This window comes from Plasmodium coatneyi, chromosome 2 (assembly GCF_001680005.1).
Source record: "Plasmodium coatneyi strain Hackeri chromosome 2, complete sequence".
Taxonomy (NCBI): domain Eukaryota; phylum Apicomplexa; class Aconoidasida; order Haemosporida; family Plasmodiidae; genus Plasmodium; species Plasmodium coatneyi.
The window spans coordinates 547,142-567,259 of NC_033557.1; the positions used below are offsets into that span (position 1 = coordinate 547,142).

A 20,118-nucleotide genomic window follows, 5' to 3' on the forward strand; every position below is an offset into this window, starting at 1 on the left:
TATGCACATAACTGTTGCGAAGAAGGAAAAAAAAGCTGACCCGTTCAGGTGTTTTTTTCTTTTTTCCCCGTTCCGTTTGTCTTAAAAATGTGAAGCGTAATGTGCGTAGGGGGGTTCCCCAGCGTGGACACAACCCGACGGTCAATGGTAGACGGTCCAAATGGCGCAAGTTGACCCATCAGGGGAAGGAAAAGTGGCTCTTGTTCTTGGAGGGGTAAGACACGGAGTAGTTCAAAATGCAGTCGTATATAAAGGTGGGGGTGACGAACAAGGGGAGCTTCTTCTTTTTCTGCTTGCCCTGCAGCGAGTTGTAAAAGTCGACGGCATTCGGATCGTTGCAGTTGGCAATGACAATATACTCGGCATCAAGGGGGTCCTTCACAATCTTCCCTTCGCCAAGAGTTATTAAAGCTTTACACAAAAATAGCGCATCGTAATAATTGGACTGTTTCACACTCCCAATGTTGAATATGTAGAAAAATTGTTTGCTGAACAGTCTATCGTGCGCTAGCTTTTGTCTGGTGTTGAAATTTTTGTTTCTTACGATGAATTCATTTTCAGTGCAAATGTTGTTCCAGTAGACGTCGGTGTACTCTGGCCACCTTTGAAATTTCTTCAAAATGAGGTCAATTGCTTTTTCCTTCAGCATGTACACATCGCTAACGAGGCTACACAAAATTTTGGGGTCATATAAATCGACGTGTTCCTTCTCATCGGGGACGATACAAAAACTTATTTTGTTCCATTCGTTTATGTCACTTGGCATGTCGTAAATTTCGATTCCTTTTGTTCCTGCACCATTTTTCGTTATTAGTCCCTTTGGGTCATAGGTATAATTTGGAGGTTTCAAATGTTTGAGTTTGTTCAGTTTGTTGTAGATGATATCTCTGTAGTAGTTGTTTGCCGCTCCGATGAGTTTTATTTTATTCACTTGTTCCCTTCCTTCGTAGTAACTTGCATCCACGTTGTGCGACAGTTCGTCTGAGTAGGACGAGTCCGTACTTTCGTAGCAAATGTTCAAATTGCAATTTTGCTTTGTCTTCTTTATTTCGCTGGTTGGTAGTTTCCTCTTTCTTTTTAACGAACTAATTTTGGTGTCGCCCTTTTTGGAACTAGCCAAAGTGACGATGGAGGTGCTCCCCAAGGAGGCGCCTCCCTCCACCACCAGCTGCTGCTTAGCAAACTTGTAACAGTCGTAGTAGGAGCACAACTTATAATCTAACCCCTTGATGACACTAGTGTGGAATGTTTTAAAATTCGTTTTCTTCACCGTCCAAATGTTTTCCGTTTTGTCCCAGTGGAAGAGGTTAAGCTCCTTCATTTTGCGGACCACCTCCTCATTGTATGGTACGATTTTTACTTGCACCGAGTCGCTCCTCACCGGGTTGTGCACGATTATGTGTTGCATGGCGAACATGGTGCTCTTCGAGACGTGTTCGACGAATCCGCGCTTGTCCTTGCGAGAGAAGAGGGCCACGTCGTACTGGTTGGCCGGGTTGGCTGGGTTGGCTGGGTTGGCTGGGTTGGCTGGGTTGGCTTGGTTGGCCACATTCGCTGTCTGATTTGCACTGGGGGTGGATGGGCCTTCCCTGCCCGTCTCCCCCACGTTCGTTTCGTTGGGCGGTTCATTGATCGGTTTGTTAAGTGGCTGCTTGGTGGTTTGCCCTCCTGCCTCCCTCGCAGAGGCGAAGTGGCTAAACAACTTGCACAGGTAGTACAAAACTGTGTCACTGACCGTGCCGCCCAGAAAAATGGTCAGCTTTGTCATCTCGTAGATGTAAAATAGAGGAATGTGCCAGACCTTTTTCTCACTTTCCCACTTCACATTTCGGCAGTGGACCTTAAAGTAGGAAGTGATCGTTTTATTTTCGTTTGTATACTTGAGTTTCAACACCAGGTGTCCCTTCTTATCATCCATCACGTTACTACAGGAAGCGTTGTTATAAAGGATGTAGTTGTAAATGTTGCTGACCTCGATGTGTGTCCAGCTGCTTAGGAAGTCCGTTGTCCTCCTCTTTTCGTCCATTAAATTGTTTAAATAAAAATCGAAGTTATTTCTTTCCTTTTCATTTATATACACGTCCAGAAATATATCATCTGGAAGGAACATTTTTTCAAGACTCACTAAATTTTTATCCAAAGTTTTCCCCTCGACCTTTTTGAAATAATGCGTCCTGACAAACCCGTTGTCCTCTTCCCCTTTCTGGTACTTGGCTAGCAGGGCACAATCCCGATGGCTCATTTTGTCCGTTTGGGTGGTAAAACTGAAAGATTGGGGGAAGGAGGGAGGTCACCACGGAAATACAAGTCCCTCTGCTCAATCGTCCTGTATATTGGTTTCTTTACTGGGCTACTCGTGGAAAAAAAAGCCGTCTGTGTGACCTGGCTCTCTCCAGCGATTTGGTAAGGTTATGCAGAGTGTACAAACATGTGTATTAGTGTGCGGAAAGTTGCGAATGCTTGTGTATTTTTTTTTTTTTTTTTAGTGAGACTTGTGCTCGATCGGTTGTTCAGTGCGCGGCCAACCTGGTGACTCGCACAGGTTGGCGGATGCCGCTTTGAGGTGATCGGTCAGCTGGCCGAGCGGAAAAGAAAAAAATAAAATAAATAAAATAAAATGAACAAAATGAACGAATTATGAACAAAGGTGTCCCCTTTCGTGCCGCCTCGTTACGCTTCGCCCGTTCCCCTCTTCCGGAAAATTCGCCGCAACAAATTCGGAGGAACGATCTACACCTTTGCACCTCGCCCGCGTGGTACTACCAAAGTACGGGGGGCATACCAATAAGCGCGGAAGCGTCTTGGAGCTCTTTTCCCCCTTTTGTTTGGGGCTTCCTCGTGGGGAGACAAAACACCTCCAACTTGTAGCATCGTCAAAGGGAAAAAAAAAAGCGGGTCAGGGAGCACCCCTCCATGCGTTGTATACCCTGCGGTATGAAAAACCATCCCTCGTTTCAACGCTGGTGAGAAGCACACTTTATGACAACCAGCGTCAATCACTACTCCAATAAGGGGTTACCCAGTATTGTCTTACACGAACTGATATCCACGTAACCCCTACTTGTGCGCACCAATATTGAGTACATGCGGGTTCTACCTCCTCCACTTTTTCCGCGTCATCGCATACTGCAAATAAAGATAAAGGTTGAACACGTGTCGGTATTCACAACTGTTACATGGTAATCATCCTTTCAGGTGCATGCACAAAAAGGAGAGAGAAAAAAAAATTGACAAACGGTTCGCAGATATGCGTGATGTATGGAGTAATTTCATGCATGAGATAACATTTAAAAAAAAAAAAAAAAAAAAAGTTGTTAATTGGGGAGGGGTGATGCTACCGATCGTGGGGATCACCGCTTCCTAGTCTTTTCTTTTTCACCCCCCGTCCGTGTTGGCTCACCCGCAGGGAGTAAACACAAAAGCAGGCGAGCCACCTAAGCCCCTTCTCTGCCTTCACGCGTGTAGATGATTGACCATCAATGCATGACGACCGCAACAGGAAAAAAGAGAATTTCACCTCTCGACTGGGGGTGCATCATATTTTGAAGGACACCGAAACATAGGGGTATATCTCTTCATCATTCTCATCGGAACGCTTAATGTAATTCTTTCCTATCGAGTCGGTGGTGGAAAATATATCATATAATTTTTTGCGCACTTTTTTTTCCTTGCTTTCCCCGTTGATGCGTATGCTGAAGGAGGCAAAGTTAGGGGGCACTCCAAAGCGAAGGACCGATTCGCAGAAGACCCTCAAAATGTTAATATGAATGAAGGCGCTAAAAATATCTGAAAAAGCAGCTAAACACATCCTACGTAGGAACGTCTCTTGTCGTATAATTTCCGCCTCTACCTTGGTCCTACTCTCCATAACGTCGTTGTACTTCTTCTCGTCATACTTAAAAGACTTTACAACGAATTTTTTCAATTTTGCCGCTTCTTTAAAACTTTCGGCAAATTTTCTAAAAACGTAAACCTTCCAGAGGGTGTTTCCATCCTTGTCCACTAACCCTTTGAACTGTTCCGTCGATCTGGGGACAACATATTCTGAGAATTTTTCATAGCTAGCTAGCCATTCCTCAACAGAGTTCTTTGGGATGTACGCAATTAATGTTGTTAAGTATTCTGTCTCCATAAAGTCTGCCTGGCTAACCGTCTGTGGAGTCAAAATTTCATTTAAATTTTTTAGGAAAAAATTATTCGTATCCGTTTTTGGAATATCTTTTTTTTTTTTTTCTTTTAAATCGTTCAGCATGTTAGACTTTATATGAATTTCGTCCGACAGCTTGGTAATATTGTTTACCATCACGTCGATGGTGTCTGTCAAGGACCTGTTCCGTGGGTACTTGGCGTCGTCCCAACTGAAGCGCCTTATGTACTGATCAATGTTAATATGCTGCCGCTGGTATATAATTTTTAGCTCTATATTTTCATCATACTCTTTTGCAAGTTTTTCTATTTTTTTTAAACACCCATAGGCGTAACTGTCGTACTTTTGCAGGTCGTCTGCACATTTGAGCAAGTCGTCGAAGGAACAGAACTTGAGGTTGGTTGGGACATCCAGGATGTTCGTGTCGATGCACACGTGGCTACCCAAAAGCCGGTTCTTCAGGATCGTGTAGATGTACTCTCGGCTCGTGTTGTCTCTCGTGGAGCACGCGATGAACAGGCACATGGGCGATTCGCTCATCGTGCTGCGGTGGGGGCGGTACTAGGCGGTGTAAGGTGTAACGTGGTGTATGCATGTGAGCATGTCACAGGGGGTGCGGGCGCGTTTCCTGAGTACCCCTCGTTTTCTTCGCGCCTTGAAGGTGCTGATGAATTAGTCACCCTTTTGGCTCCTCTACGTCGACGTTGGCGAGGCACAATTTCACCCCCTTCTGATGACTTCGCACTTGGCCACGGGCTTTCCTACATGCACCTACATACGCGGCAGCACGTGGCGACGGAAATCATTTCACCAAGGGGGGAAGAGAAGCTTCGAGGGCGATCTCCTATTCGGTGCGCTTTGGATGGAAGCTTCCTGGATTATGGCTTCGTTTTGGCAATTCAGCCTTTATCAAATTCGCCCTTATCGGATTAGGCTATTATATGGTTCCCTTTTATAACGGGTTTTCTTCCCCGCGGGATACATATCCAGCCACGTAAACAGCTCTGCAAGGCGTGGTACATAAGTACCTTGTTACAAAAGGCGCTTTAACGGATATTCCCAATGGGGGAAATTCGGACCGTTTCGTTTAAAGCGAACGGTTGTGCCGGGAAAATAGCCGAAATGTGGAATGGAGGCACGAAGGAATGCGAAATGGTGGAAGCATGGGGGGATGCAATCACGCATTTACCATTTGCAGTTAAGCACATACGCCATTATGCACAAAATGCGCTTCCACTTTTTTTTTTTTTTTTTTTTTTTTTTCCACCCCTTTTTTCTGCCTGACTCGTTCAAATTTTTTCGAAAATTTTTCGAATTTCGCCTGAACGGGTCAGGCAATTAATTTTTTTTTTTTCGTATCCGTGCGGCGTAGGAAAAAAGCAGTAACGTAGAGCGAAGGTGGAAGGCAAGGAAGCAAAAATGGAAGTAAAAAAAAAAAAAAAACGAGTAAAAGGATAGCGGATCGGCGTATTTGTGGAATATCTTTTTAATCGGATGGGGCTGCTTGTTCGCGTCACGCCGGCGTTACAGTGGCACGTGTTATAAAATCGGTGTAGGCACTTACCTCGTGTATGCCTCCCGATGTTACGTTAATTTTATACTTACAACGCCAATGACTGAGGACAACCTCGTAATCGCCTCTTCTCTGTGAGCGCCAAAACGAAGTTGGTCTACTCAACTTGCACGTGAAAGGGATTTACATGCACATGTGTATGAACGTATGAGTGACTCCCCCAATGGTGGAAATTTCAAATTTTGACGAAAGTCTGTCCCCGAGGCGCAACACCCACAAATGTCCACAGACTAGGTACAAATGGGGGGGGAAGCTTCTCCTTGATTCTCTTAAAAAGGAAGACGTTGTGCCTAAGTACGTTCGTGAGCATGCACGTGTCTGTGTTACCGCCCAAGGGCACATCACAAAAAAAAGCAAAATGGCAGAATGGCAAAATGGTAATATGTCCAAATAAAATATTAAAGTACACCACTTCAAATGTGCTGATAGCACGTGAGCATGTCCCTGTACTGTTTTGCGGTGATCGCAAGCAGGCCGTTGGGGTCATCACTCGGCGGAACGGCATCCCCCTCCGTGTTGCACTTTACGAAAAAGTCAAAATCTTCGGGACTCACTTTATCACCCACCAACCCTAAATATGTCCGTAGGACGTCCAAATCAACGGCGTTTTTTTTTTGCATATCCAAGACGTTAAAATGTTTGTCGAACGTTTCATCCGCGTCGATGACTTGGAACAACTTCCGTTTCAGTAGAGTCAGAAACATGGGTAAATTCATTTTTTGTATTTTTTTTATGTTCATTTCTTTTTTGAATTTCCTCACTTCTGGCGCGTCGTACACTTGCTTCAGTTGCCTGGCCATTTGGGGAAACAAATTTATGTCTAGTTCGCCTGACTGGGAAAGGTCGTGCAAGGTGAAGAGCTGCTCGGCCTCGGCGAAGTAGTCCACGATTTTTTTCCTACATGGGGGTGAAATGGGGGAAAAGACGTCAACGCTGCAAAATTGGAATTTTGCAAAATTGCAATTTTATACGTTCGGGCGCACTGCTCCATCCAGGGAAGACTTTCCCTCACCTGCTGTAGTCAACCGTGCCGGGAGACTCCCCCTGTTTATTCTCCCCCAACTTGTTCAGTATCTTCCTCACAATTTTCTTGGTGACTTCATTTTGGTAATTAAGTGTGTACTTGTTGTTGTTGTAAAATGCTAAATCCATAGTGCTGCTTTGAAGTTTTTCGCGTATGGGGGAAAAAAAAAGAGGAAAAAGAAAAGTCTTCCCCGTGAGTGCTTGCTCCCCAGATGGTAAAATCGCTGCTTCGTTCGATGCGTCAGTCAAGAGGGAAGAACAAAATAAGCAAAAATAAAAAATAAAAAAATAAAAAATAAATTCACTCTGAACGAAGATACGCGAAGGGAATGCCCCCCATCAGCCTCAACCTAAGGTTGATCATACATTTTTCTCTTTCCTTTTCTGGGTATGTGTGCACGCAGGGGGGATGATGCAATTGACTTGTATATGCTCCACACAGCTGTCTTTAACGCCCGTATATTCCTCCACCCGAGTGGAATTTTCCCTCCCCCAAGCGCAAACATATGCGAACTTGACTACATGTTAATGCACATGGTCAATGCATATCGTCCCACAAACTGTCAACACAGTTGTGTTAACAAATTCACTTCACGTCAAAATTAACAGTAGGGAAAAAAAAAGGAGTATTCCTCCAAGCACTTGTCCAAAATGGACAAAATAACTTCTCACTGATGGGGTGGTATACTCATTGAACATTGGAAAAGTTTTTTCAAAGGGGAATGAAAAATGGCGTTAATTAAAATTAAAATTAAAATAGTTGTTGCTGTGGAGGAGCAGAAATAAACGCCACGTCATGGGGGCTCCCAAAAATGGTGTGGAAAAGAAAAAAAAAAAAAAAAAAAAAAGCTGGCTAGCTAGCTAAAAAAATATGTGCAAAAAAATAAAATAAACTCAACTGAACTGAATGATGAACAAGTTTTAATTGTAAAAATAATCGTCACATTAAAAAATTAAAAAGGAAGTTACGTTTGGTAAGTTGGCAATTTGTTGAGATAGCTTTTACGATGGGCGTCCACTGACGAATGGTCCAGACTGCGCCACGCAGACAACCCCCTCTCGTGTGCTGCTCTGACAAGCTTCACTCGAGCTTCTGCTTGGACGACAGTCCTTTGTTAAGCTGCCTCTTCGCGTAGAACTTAATAACTTCATCAATGATAATGACGGGGAAGGACCACAGGAAGACTAGGAACCAGTCGTATGGCGTGAGTGGGACAACACCGAAAATTTTAGCAAGGGGGGGGATGTACAAAATCATGCAGTGAAGCAGCAGCGAGCCGATGGTGGCCAGCACGAGGTACATGTTTCTCCAGGGGGGGATCTTAAACAGGGAGTTGTACTCGCTGAGCGCATTCAGCGCGTTGAACATCTCGATGAGGACCAGCACGGAGAGGGAGAGGGTGCTTGCCTAAGGGGAAGGGGGGGTCATAAGCAGGGGGCTATTAGCAGGGCGCATCGTAGGGTGCATCGTAGGGTGAAGCGGACAACGGTGTGTAAGCAGCTAACCACCCAATTGGGAGACCTACCTTGACCTTGCCCGTAGAGAAGTAGGAACAGGGGTCCTCTGACATGCCGTAGACCGGCTTGACGCGGAAGTTGCCCCAGGCCTTGCATTGGTTGTAGTGAGACAGTTGGTAGAAATTCACTAGCGTATGACCATCCGAGTCCGGGTAAAAGAGGTACCAATAGACGAAGATGGAAACCGTAGCCGCTCCGACGTAGGTTCCTATGATGATGTACCTGAGCAGAGTCAGGCCGTTTATCAGATTGTCGTTTTTGTGTCTGGGCTTGCACTTCATGACGTCGTGTTCGGGCGGGTTGAATCCTGGGGTGGAACGGGGGAAAAAATGTACCATGATAAGTAGACAAAAATATATGAACACGTGCACACACATGCAGGATGAAATAGTATGATGAGGATGCACAACAGGATGTATGCATTCTACGCGAGGACTTACCCAACGCCGTGGCGGGCAACCCGTCGGTGACCAAGTTAACCCAGAGAAGCTGCACCGGAGCAAGGCTGTCTGGGATGCCTAGCAAAGCAGTAATAAAAATGGAGGCCACCTCTCCAATGTTACTACTAATGAGATAACGGATAAAAGCCTTCATATTGTTGTAAATGCATCTGCCTTCCTTGATTGCCTCCACAATGGTGTTGAAATTATCGTCAGCCAAAACAATATCGGATGCTTCTTTCGCTACTTCAGTTCCGTTTATTCCCATGGAAATTCCTATATCTGCCGATTTCAAAGCAGGAGCGTCATTCACTCCATCTCCTGTCATGGCAACCGTTTCTCCCAAATCCTTCAATATTTTCACAATTTGCTTTTTATGCTTTGGTTCCGTTCTACAGAAAACGATGCGCTGTTTATTTTTTAAAATGTCCTTCTGTACTTCGAGTGGAAAATCTTCGAACTCTCTTCCACTATAGCAACATTTTAATTTTTTAGAGTTGTTTCCCCCCTTGGACGATTTGGCGTTCTGCTGGTCCAGCTCGTCATCCATGTCATAATCGTGAAGAATGTTAATCTCCTTCGCGATGGCTTTCGCTGTATCCATATTATCCCCTGTTATCATAAAGACTCTAATTCCAGCCAAATGGCACAGGTTAATGGCTCTTCCAACATACTTTCTTGGGGGGTCAATTATACCGAGCCCTCCTAGGTAGATCATGTCTTTCTCCAGTTTGAAATATTCTTCCGCGTTGGAAACATTTAAATCTGACTTTTTCAACTTCCTATATGCGAAACTTAACGTGCGTAAGGCTCTCTTTCCCATACCCTTCACTTGATTGCATATCACATTTTTCAATTCCTCTGTGAGTGGCTTCACTTCATTCTTAACCAAATAGTAGTTACAATTCTTTATTATATTTTCTGGTGCTCCTTTGCAATATAGAATGAAGTCTTTTTTTTTATTTTCCACGATGACACTCATTAGCTTCCTCTCCCTGGTGAACTCTATTATTTTAATTAGTTGGCATTCATTTCTCCATGCGGATATGCACTCACTTGGGTAGGACTTGCTTTCCTCCCTGTTGTTCATTTCGCCGGTTAATTCGTCCGTCTTGTTTGCCCCACTTGGTGGGTTTGCTTTTTCCTGTTGTCCCTTTTTACCTTTACCCTTGACAGAGGCCCTTTCGTATTCAGCCGGCATGGCATTATTTTTTACCGAACTAGGCTTTATATCAAAGTTGTGAACAAAGTGGAGGAGGGCCAACTCCGTGCTGTCTCCAAAAACCTTCACAATTTCGTTCCCGTCGTTGCAGAAAATGTTGGCTTCGTTACAATTCACCATGCACATGTAGAAGTTGTAGTCGTACTCTGAGTAGGCGTACTTTTTAATTTTGTCCTCCAAAATTTTGCTGCCCCGGCTGATGATGGTGTTAACGTTGGTGGGCATATGCTCGAGGGACTTCTCCGTTTCGGCATCTGATGGGTACTCCTCATACTTTTCACTGTCGCTTTGTCCACCGTAGGGGGGGTGCTTGCTGCCGTGGGTGTGATTACCCCTGGAGGTGACCGTGGCAGATCCTTGGTAAGACGTTTGGTCCGCCTTCCCACCGGATAAGTGCTCCTCCCGCTTCAGTTTGTTGAAGAAGGAATCATTGTCTTGTCCATTTTCCTCTAAGCAAGATTCGTAAAAAAAGAACGTTTCGCCCTTTTGGCACAGCTGGTACTCCTTCAAAGTGGTTGTCTCTTTAAACAAGTGGAATACCGTTGCGGTCATCTGGTTGGTGGTCAGTGTTCCCGTTTTGTCTGAGCAGATAACAGTAGTACAACCCAACGTTTCTACACTTTGCAGTTTTCTTACGATGGCGTTTTTCTTAACCATTCTCCTGGTGCCTAATGCTAAGCACGTCGTGATAACGGCAGGCAGACCCTCCGGAATAGCAGCCACGGCCAGCGCAACACTAATTTTGAAATAATACAGACAGCCGTAAAGGAACGACCCATGGATGGGGTCTGAGAAATGTTTGAAGTTTATGACCCATACAGTTACACATATAACAAAGATAATTTTGGAGAGTTGTCTTCCAAAGGAGTCAATTTTAATTTGCAGAGGAGTGTCTGTATCTTCATTGGTGGATTCCATAACGGCGTGTTGTATCTGTCCGATTTCTGTATTCATACCAATATTCGTTACGACGGCAATACATCTACCTGCTACAATCGCAGTGGAAGAGAACAAAATATTTTTCTTCAGTTGGATTTCGCAATTCTTATGACTAGGATCTAACTTCTCTGCATATTTATCGACAGAACAAGATTCCCCTGTTAGCATACTTTGCTCCACTTTAATGCTGGTGGAAAATATTTGAATAATCCTGGCATCTGCTGGAGTCTTGTTTCCTACACTTAGCTCGATAATATCACCTATGGTTAGGTGCTTACTGTCTATGATTTCCCACTTTCCATCTCTTAACACTTTGGCTTTGGTCGGCTGTAACTGCTTCAGCGCATCCAACGATTTCTCTGCGTTGCACTCCTGCCACACTCCCACTGCAGCATTCAGAATTAGGATCATTACTATGACGAGCGGTTCAATGAAATCACAGATGGCAACTTCATGACTTTGCATGTCCAGCAAAGTTAGGGCGAAACTTATGAACGCTGCGAGAAGAAGGATCTTCACTAGGAGGTCATCAAACTGGTTCAGGATCAACTCGAGGATTCCTTTTTTCGTTTCTACTTCCAATTCGTTCAGCCCGTATTTTTCCTTCCTTTTGGCTAGCTGGCTCTTCGATAACCCCTTCGTGGGGTCCACCTCCAGGGCCCTCAGCACCTCCTGCACGTCGTGCACGTGCGCGTGCCGCACTACATTCTCCATGGCGTAGTTACAGGGATGTGGTAATATCGCTCTGTTTGGAGTGGCTTTTCTCCCTCTACATGCACACCTTTCGCAGGTGCCTCAAATGTGGAATGATACCAATGTGATTGTGTGTCTGGGGGGTACCACTGAATACGCCCAACTAGACTGATCGGCAGATTTAAAAACGGGCTTACCACAGGGTCATAAATTATCAGGGGAAAACACTACATGGGAGACTTCCCACTTCGCATTCTTCGCTATATGGAAGCAAGGGGCCGCCCCACGCAGTCTTAAGTGAGCCTGTAGCCGGTATTGCCCTCCCTTCAGTCGGCTTTGCTCACCCTTTAGTCGGCTTCGTACCCCTCCTTTCTCCTACCGAACGCACAAGTAACTGCACAGAGGGGTGTTCTTAAACGGCCTGTTCGCGCACGCCCGATGCTGAGCCCTGCAAATCTACTTAATTATAAAATGGAATGCCTAGTTAAGCAGCTCCTCGTCAGGAAAAAAAAAAAAAAAAAAAGAGCGAAGAGCTGCTACATGGGCAAATCGGCAGAAGGCTTTTCCAGCCAGGTGAAAAATACGCACATGAACGTTCCCACAGTATCAGAACTACGTATTTGAACGAACGCACATATGTATGAGAAGTATTTCCCAAATGGAACATATGACAAAAAAAGAAAAAGGGGAAAAAAAAAAAAATATAAATAAAATAAAAGGCATTACCATCAGGAAGAAAAAACCAACAAAAGGTAAGAATCTTTTCTATTGAGGGGGAAAAAAAAAAAAAAAATTATTCCTATTCGCCCCTTATTCACGTGTTAGCGCTTCTGCAGCGCACCTTGCAGGCCTGTACTTTTCATTTATGTATTCACGCGCATGCAAGATGGAGTGCAGTGCGATTGTAGAATGAGGATGCAGAAAAAGGGGGGGTAGGGGAAACTTTTGCCGCACCCTTCCTTGGGGTTGCTTTATTTTTTTTTTTTTTTTTTCCCATTTACTTGACCCTGTCGTACAGTTTTTCCCCCCCTTCACTTGGCACTGCGCAAAGTTTTTAGGTGGTACTCCTTTGGAACTGCAATGAGGTTAATGGTGGGGGGAAGGAGCAGGAAGGGGCAGTTTTAAAGGGCTAAATTGCACATGTGGTCGTTCAAAATGAAACGTTCCTACCCATGGGAAAATCCAAGGGACTGACCCAATCGTCCGTACCGCAGCGGGGGTGAAATTTCCCCACCTGGGGAGAACCACACCCCTTTGTAGTCACATTTTGTCCCACCACACAGGGAGACGAACATGAGCATGTAAATAATCTTCGGCGTTTCTACCAATGGAGGTAAATAACAGTGGCTTCTGCATCCCCCCTTTACGCGCTGAGCAGCGTAGGCATCGGGCCATAACTCCCACTGGGGAGGGTGCAACTATTTGTTCTCGTAACCTCTCGCCTGGAAATTTTGAGAAAAAAAAAAATAATAAAAAAGGCACCCACGAAATGTGCAAAGGTAATCCGTCCCATTCCACTTCTAACCGCATTAAGGGCATTGCAAGCACGAGCGCCAAATGTGGAAACGCTCGCTTGAAGAATAAGCATGGTAAATAACATGAACACAGATGTTTTGCGAATCCGGCTTGTGTTCTTCCCCCCAAAAGATGAAAATGGGGACATATGATTAATAAGGCTAATGCTAAGGATCCCAATTTAACCCTTCCGGTTGTTGCGGCATACACGCGTGGCCTTTCTTGAGGCTCTTTTCCCCTTGGCGAACTTTCACGGACCTTCATTAGGGAACACCACTGATGCGTCAACTCTAATGATGAGTAAGCAAGTAGTTTTTTCCCTCGGAAATGCCCATACGGGTGTGAGCTCCTTTGCAGGAAACGCACCGCAGTTATATATATTTTTTGCCTTTCCACAGTGAACGCGACGAACAAGTAGTAGAAGGAAACCTACGTTGGTGCTTACCCCCCACCGCATGGGAAGGATTAATCTCCACTGATCCATTTGTCTATTTATCCATGCAACAAGCGTTTCTTCCCTTCCCCTGCACTCCGCACTGTTGATCCCCATTTTAATTACTCACAGGACAAAGCACTACCCAAACGTTTTTAACCCACTTAGGGAATTATTTTTTCTCCTCTCAATTTTAATCATGTTCGTCACGGGGAGGTATATCTTTATAATTGCGTCAAATATTTCACTACGCTCCTTTTGCGAATAGTACATAGATGGTACGCATGTAGTATTTATTGCGGTTACAACACCTGTGCCTTTTGAACCGATGCGATTCGTTCAGTTGTTGCCTACTCAACGATAATTATGTTGTTCGGTTAGGCAAATAGGAAGCGCTCTTTCGAAAAAAAAAAAAAAAAAATAGCTGCGCGTGATGCCATGCAGAAACAAAAATGTTCTACTTCTTCCACTTGGATGATAAGGAGCGTTTTAATTTGCGAAGGAACCCCCTACGTTGTGCCGACTTTACGCATATTTCCACTGTGCTGCAAAGTACATCAGTTTGCCGCTCCTTTATTCAACATTTTACCTGACCCTGCAAGGTGAAATGTGAAGAGAAATAACGTTTCCCCGCGTTGCGGTTGAAAAGAGGATAAGTTTTCCCTTTTTTTGAAAAGGCTAAGAGTAGATTTGCTGGCTTGCAACAGGCCAATTTTGTTAACTGGCAGACCGTTTGTATAATTCGCAGAAGGAGAGTACTCCAGGGAGACAACTAAGACGAGTGGATCGATCCAGCTGGTACGTGGAAACCTCGGAACGAATTTTTCAGATCAAAATGAACGATGACGTGTCGAATTTGCTCTACGAAGGGATTAACCTGATTTTTGAGAAGTGGTAAAATTGCATACATACGCGCACCAGGTTATGCGAAAGGGGAAACGAAAAACGCATTGAGGACATTTTATCAACTTATCTTCCCCCCTTTTTCGACCGTTTTTATTGAAATGTTTGCCCCTGCAGAGTTAACGCAAAGTTGGCTCCACCATAAGTTGGGTGGATGCCCTTTCTATGTAGATATATACCTGTGTGGACAATTTTGAACAGCCTTGTGATGTGCTCCACTTTACGCTATTATTATCGACCCTCCATTTTTACGTCGTGGTTTTTTCTCCCCCCTCCTCGCAGGACTGTTCTCCGTTTGGCCGTGACGAACAACTGGGGAGGGCCAAGTTCGGAAGAGAAAAAAAAGAAACTAATCGAATATGTTCACAGCTACGTGTTGTCGGGTAAGCGATAGGACAAAGCATACAAAAGGGAGAACTCCAAAAAAATAGGAAAAAGGAATAACCCTACAAAGCGCGAAACAGACCATTCGCACATTCGTGTCATGGCCAAGTTGGGGACACCCCTCTCTACTGACCATTTGCACAATTTGGATTTTTTTTTTTTTTTTTAATAACAGAAAGGTCAGGTAAAAAAAAAAAAAAAAAACAATATGCACACTTTTTTTTTTTTTTTTTTTCTACCCCATTTTAGCTAGCAGCCCAAAGCACAAGCTGTGCGACTACTTGAGGGACGAAATGAACACCCTGTTCAACGTAGACATTGAGGATGACAGTGATGTACTGCAAAATTGCGAAAAAGGAAATAAAAAAATTTTACGAAATTCTGCAACAGTGTACATGCATGTGGTTACATATTTGTACGTACCAGCAAATACACATAGAACTTCCCCCCCCCACACACACACAGATCGAAGTCTCCGATTTGATATTGGACCTGTACAGCAGTCTGAAAAATAACAACCCAGACATTATAGAAAAAATAAAACAGATAAAGGAGTCGGACTTGACGCACTGCAAGGAAAACAACTTAGTAGAGGAAGCCTACGATTCCGAGGAGGGCGAATCGGGAAGCGATTTTTCGGAGGAAGAGCAGTCAGGAAGTGACTACTCGGCTGAGGACCATTCTGATGGAGAAATACCAAACGGTGAATAAGTAAGAAAAAAGGAGATCTTCCTAAAAATTGATGAAACGGAGTAGCACACACAGCATCATTCGTGCGTAGTACCAATGAGCTGAATTGTAGGAATGTGAGGAAGGAACAACACAGTATCCTTTTCACTACGCTCTTAAGTTAAAAAGGGGCACATATATACCTACACACATTTGTCTATACATGCAAAGGGGCTACACTGCACTGTGTATCATCTCGTGTAGCTCACAATTTATGCATCCAAAACGTCCCACGTGAGCATATCCACGTAAGACATTTTTGAAATAACGGAGTGGACGACATGGTTAAATGGTTCAACCATGTCGAATTAAGCTTTACCTTTGTCGTACCCATCTCCCATATGCCGCTGCCCTGCACAGGTGTGATTTACCAGGTTATAAAAAAAAACGCCTGAACGGGTCATACAATATTAGCAAAACGCCTGAACAATTTTCCCTTGTGGCTTTTTTTTTTTTTTTTATAAATGAGTTTGTTTCCATTAGTACTTCTCCTTTTCTTTTTAAAAGACTTTACATCTCTTACGTTAACATTTGAAGAGACTTATTCTGCATACAAGGAAAAGATGGAATAGGAGTTCTCATCCAATTGGTCCTTTTTTGCCTCTATTTTCACCTTTCCAAAGGGCGGGGGGTACGTCACATGGGGCATGCTGGTAATAATGGAAAACACATGGGTGAGCCGCAACATGATGCATGGTACACACGTGTGGTTAACTTATATACATAGGTTAGCATCCTCTTTACACTTCTACCTTTGGCCTTTTGATGTTTGTACCCCTTGGCCTGTCCGTGCTGCAATAGAGATTATCTTATATTATGATGGAACGCCCCCTTTGTATTATTCAGCATTTTAAAACGTCGTCCCATTTCGTCGTGCGCGTGTTTAAAGTGTACTTCTCTGCACATATATACACGTGCGTGGTATGGATTGGGTCAAATTCTATCCTCGGAAAATACGATGCCTTTCGAACGGTGGCCAACTCCTTTTTTTACAAATAAAATTTTGGCCATTTGTTTCATATGCGCCCCGACTATGCTCACCGAAACGGTTCCAATACTTCTTCCTCTAATTTGCCCGATGGGGGGGAGAGAATTTCCTGCACATGCACGTTTGTGTAAATGGTGCCCACATCCTCCAGTGCACTTTCTCAACATTGTGTTTTTTTTTTTTTTTTTTTTTTTTTGCCTTTCCCGAAGTGATCACCCTTTCCAGGTGATTGTTACTTGTAAGAGGGAGGGAACCCTCTAGGTACAACTTTTTACTTCCTTAAGGACTTTTCTTTTTTGTTTTCCCCCATTTGATTGTTTCATTCTGCAGCATCGCTTATGTCCACCAAGAAGATTGGTTTGGAGAAAGTTTCTTTGGTCACGCCATGGAAGTCGACTTTGTAAGCGCACAGGGTCGGGATGCACGTGGTCTTATGTTCGACAAGGGGGGTGATGCGTCAAGTGATGTGGCTGATGAAGAGTTGGAAAAACCGCTAGGAGAATCGATCATACTGGAAGAAGTAAAGGAATGCTTCATTGGGAGGGATGACGAAAAGGACTGCACGGGGAGGAAGTCCCCCAGGGAGGCAGACGCGAACGAAGCGGACTCTTCCCCAAGGGAGATACCAATATGTGAGAATGAGCAACTCGAGGTAAGCCCAAACGGCGCTAACATAAATGCAGTAAAAGAAAAAATTGAAGACAGTGAGAAGACAGGGGAAGAGGCAGCGTGTAGAGGAAAGAGCGAATTGTCACAGTTAGATGGACCCGACGTAGAGACGGGTAACACCATTGCAGCAGGATGCACAAACCAGAGGAGACGCTTAACCCCAAAGAGACAAGGCGAAACAGAAAGAATAAACCAACTGTACAAGAACCCCAGAAGCACGAACATTAACTTATATAGACGTATGTACCAGTCGTATCTCCTTCTGCGAAAGGAGCAGAACGAATTGTTAGCACAAAATAGGAAAAAAGAGGAAAGAAATATGAAGCTGAAATATGAGTTAGATAGCTTAAGGGGCAATAGCTATTATTCCAACTTTTTTTTTAATAACGACTCAGACAACCTTTTCGAGGAACTAGCTTCAGGCATAAGTAACATTTGGAAGTGGATGGACTTGGAAAGTAAAAGTGTGCACGTGATGAGTGGGCAGAAGGGTAAAGGTGGACCAACTGCCTTCGTCGGTCAGTCGGAGGGAGGAGTACCCCCCTGTAGAGAAGTGAAGGAAGGCAAGGCACCTCATGGGGGGATGTCACCCCAAGCGGTAGACAAAGCAAAACACGATGGAAAATCAACGTGCGAATACGCTAGTGCACAGAATGATGTGCCAACGGAAGGCAGTGCGGAAGGTGGAACTTCCTGTGGGAAGGGTGTTTCCCCGAGTGAGGAACGCCCCGATGAACACTCAGAAGGATACGAACCGACGAGTGGTGCCCCCCCAAATGGGGTACAACCCAATGGGGAAAGGTCCCCAATGGCGTGTGAACACAGAACAAACACAACCAGTGAAGTTCCAATGGAAAGTCCATCTCTTATTAATGAGAAGGAGGCGACCCAAACGATGGAGGGAAGAATCTCCCCTCAAGGGAGGGACACCCAACAAGCAACCACGAACAATGGTGGCCAAAAAAAAAAAGTCAATTTGGTAAAGGTGGGTCATAAACATCCCGATATGAATAACGGAAATAAGGTTAACCTGCCCCCATCTCACAAGTCTCCTACGCAAGACGACAGAATGGAGAAGAAGAACTCATTCCTTTGGGAAAAGGAGAGTCGGCCAGTAAAACGGGGATGTGTGAAGTACGGTCGGTTGCACAGTCGATTTGCAGACCAGGAGAGGAGTTCTGCACGAGTGGACAGAAAACCAGGCTCATTCACATCCATGGAATTCCCCAAGGATAACATCGTTGATTACATAAAAGGGAGACTCTCCAATGGAGGTAGGATCCATGGTAAGGCAACTCTACCAAGTGGCCAAAAAGTACCAATGGGTGTCCAACCCAATTGGATAAAACAGAATGATCATACGAACAGGAAGATCATGAAGGAGGAAGAGAATTTTTTATACCACATTTGTAACTGCAGAGAAAATAAATACGTCCCCTTAAACGTTGGTTCCTTTTATATGGTCCCTCCGAAGAGGACTCTCCCAGATGAGGACTTCAGTTTGGGTTCTTTGCAAAAGTGTATGGACTTTATTTTGCGCAGGAAGGAAAGGGGCAACCACAGGGAGGTGCGTGTCAAGCATAAAAAATGTAGTAACGCCCCATGTGAGGGTATTCCTCCGGAAAATGCAACTCCAAACGTGCGCGCACTGAATGAGCAGAAGGAATCACCCCCCGTTGGAAAAAATAACGGTGAAGAAGAAGAAAAAAAAACACGAATTGTCAGCGAGGTAGTATTAAAGAAAGGAGATAGAACTGCAGGTTTAGACGTGACGGAAGAAAAGCAAGTTTTAAAAAAGGGGAAGAGTGGACGGAAGAACCTCCTAAAGGTGGACGGGAATGGAAGATCTAACAAAGGAGGGGCAGTCCAAAACTGCCAACTGAAGAGACAGAAGGGGAAAAAATACAATACACAAAAAATGGACGCATGTCCAGGCAGAAAATTTGGCCATATAATGAGCAGTGAGGGATCAACGAGGAGAAGGAACCTCTTTGGTGGATTCACTTTTAAAGTAATTCCTAGGAGGGAGGAAAAAGGGGAGGAGGTACTCTCCCCTGTGGTGAAGGTAAAGAGAGCCAGGTTGGTTTCCCACACGAAGGGTCATCCAGGCCATGTGCGTTTCGGGCGAGTCGGCAGAAGGTTTTTCTCTCTCAGAGGGAGCAAACTGGCAAGTAGCGGTTTGGAAGAGGTCGGAAAGGGGGAAAAAAATCAAAATGGTGGAAAGAGCGAACCGAGCGAATTACCACCAAAGGTGCATGGTAACTCGGGTTTCGACGGGAAGGAAGACAATCTGGTTGGACGGGACACCCTGGAGGGGCATGCAGCACCACATGAATACCTCCAACGTGAAAACGACTCAGTAGCAAAGCGTGACCTTCTTATAGACGCACTGGCAAAGCATGTGCAGTCCCTCGATCTTTCCACCAGACGGATCGACTGCATTGAGGAGGAAAATAAAGACGCAGTGACCATTATAGGAATACAAATCAGAGTGACAGATGGACACATATATTTACACCTGGACGGGCTAAGTACCATCGAAGAAAGTGTTACTGTGTGGATAAAAAAAAACGAAAAAATCCTGAACGGTTATGTAAAAAGCAGCGAAATAATTCGGTCGACGTTGGAATATTACTGCGTCGATATGTTTACTTTTGTGTGCATTTTTTTGGACGCCCTGGAAAACTATGTGCAAGAGTTCCCTTTCTACCTGTCCCTTTCGTTGGAAGACATCTTCTGTGTGCATCGGGGATCCTGACGGGGGGTTGTGCCTGGGCCGTTGCTGTGCGGGGTAGTGCCATCGAAGGGCGTCTATAGAAAGTAGAGAAACCAAAGTAAGCACGTAAAGGAAGGCACTCAAAGGTCGCAGACGCTGCTGCACCACCAGCACTTGTCCCCATAATGAAATATATTTTTTTTTTCTTCGAGTGACTTGCGTGTTG

At 44.6% G+C, this 20,118-nt stretch overlaps 6 protein-coding genes across 6 annotated transcripts; 2 read left to right on the forward strand and 4 right to left on the reverse strand.

Annotated features, from left to right (window-relative positions):
* Positions 1–178: 178 nt before the first annotated feature.
* On the reverse strand, positions 179–2,242 carry PCOAH_00003220 (Uncharacterized protein; the record flags this gene model as incomplete). Its single annotated transcript, XM_020057137.1, has 1 exon — positions 179–2,242. The coding sequence occupies one exon, from the start codon at positions 2,240–2,242 to the stop codon at positions 179–181; it is 2,064 nt and encodes a 687-aa protein (XP_019912746.1).
* A 1,293-nt stretch (positions 2,243–3,535) lies between these two features.
* PCOAH_00003230 (Uncharacterized protein) lies at positions 3,536–4,687 on the reverse strand (the record flags this gene model as incomplete). Its single annotated transcript, XM_020057138.1, has 1 exon — positions 3,536–4,687. One exon carries the CDS (start codon positions 4,685–4,687, stop codon positions 3,536–3,538), a length of 1,152 nt encoding a protein of 383 aa, XP_019912620.1.
* Positions 4,688–6,133: 1,446 nt separating this feature from the next.
* PCOAH_00003240 (Uncharacterized protein) lies at positions 6,134–6,872 on the reverse strand (the record flags this gene model as incomplete). The annotated part of the gene is made up of 2 exons (XM_020057139.1): positions 6,134–6,617; positions 6,733–6,872. 2 exons carry the CDS (start codon positions 6,870–6,872, stop codon positions 6,134–6,136), a joined length of 624 nt encoding a protein of 207 aa, XP_019912616.1.
* A 952-nt stretch (positions 6,873–7,824) lies between these two features.
* On the reverse strand, positions 7,825–11,576 carry PCOAH_00003250 (Sarcoplasmic and endoplasmic reticulum Ca-ATPase; the record flags this gene model as incomplete). The annotated part of the gene is made up of 3 exons (XM_020057140.1): positions 7,825–8,151; positions 8,270–8,568; positions 8,702–11,576. The coding sequence occupies 3 exons, from the start codon at positions 11,574–11,576 to the stop codon at positions 7,825–7,827; spliced, it is 3,501 nt and encodes a 1,166-aa protein (XP_019912767.1).
* Positions 11,577–13,936: 2,360 nt separating this feature from the next.
* Positions 13,937–15,501, forward strand: PCOAH_00003260 (Uncharacterized protein; the record flags this gene model as incomplete). Its single annotated transcript, XM_020057141.1, has 4 exons — positions 13,937–14,397; positions 14,689–14,789; positions 15,040–15,125; positions 15,256–15,501. The coding sequence occupies 4 exons, from the start codon at positions 14,339–14,341 to the stop codon at positions 15,499–15,501; spliced, it is 492 nt and encodes a 163-aa protein (XP_019912656.1).
* A 1,391-nt stretch (positions 15,502–16,892) lies between these two features.
* Positions 16,893–19,934, forward strand: PCOAH_00003270 (Uncharacterized protein; the record flags this gene model as incomplete). Its single annotated transcript, XM_020057142.1, has 1 exon — positions 16,893–19,934. One exon carries the CDS (start codon positions 16,893–16,895, stop codon positions 19,932–19,934), a length of 3,042 nt encoding a protein of 1,013 aa, XP_019912637.1.
* Positions 19,935–20,118: the final 184 nt, after the last annotated feature.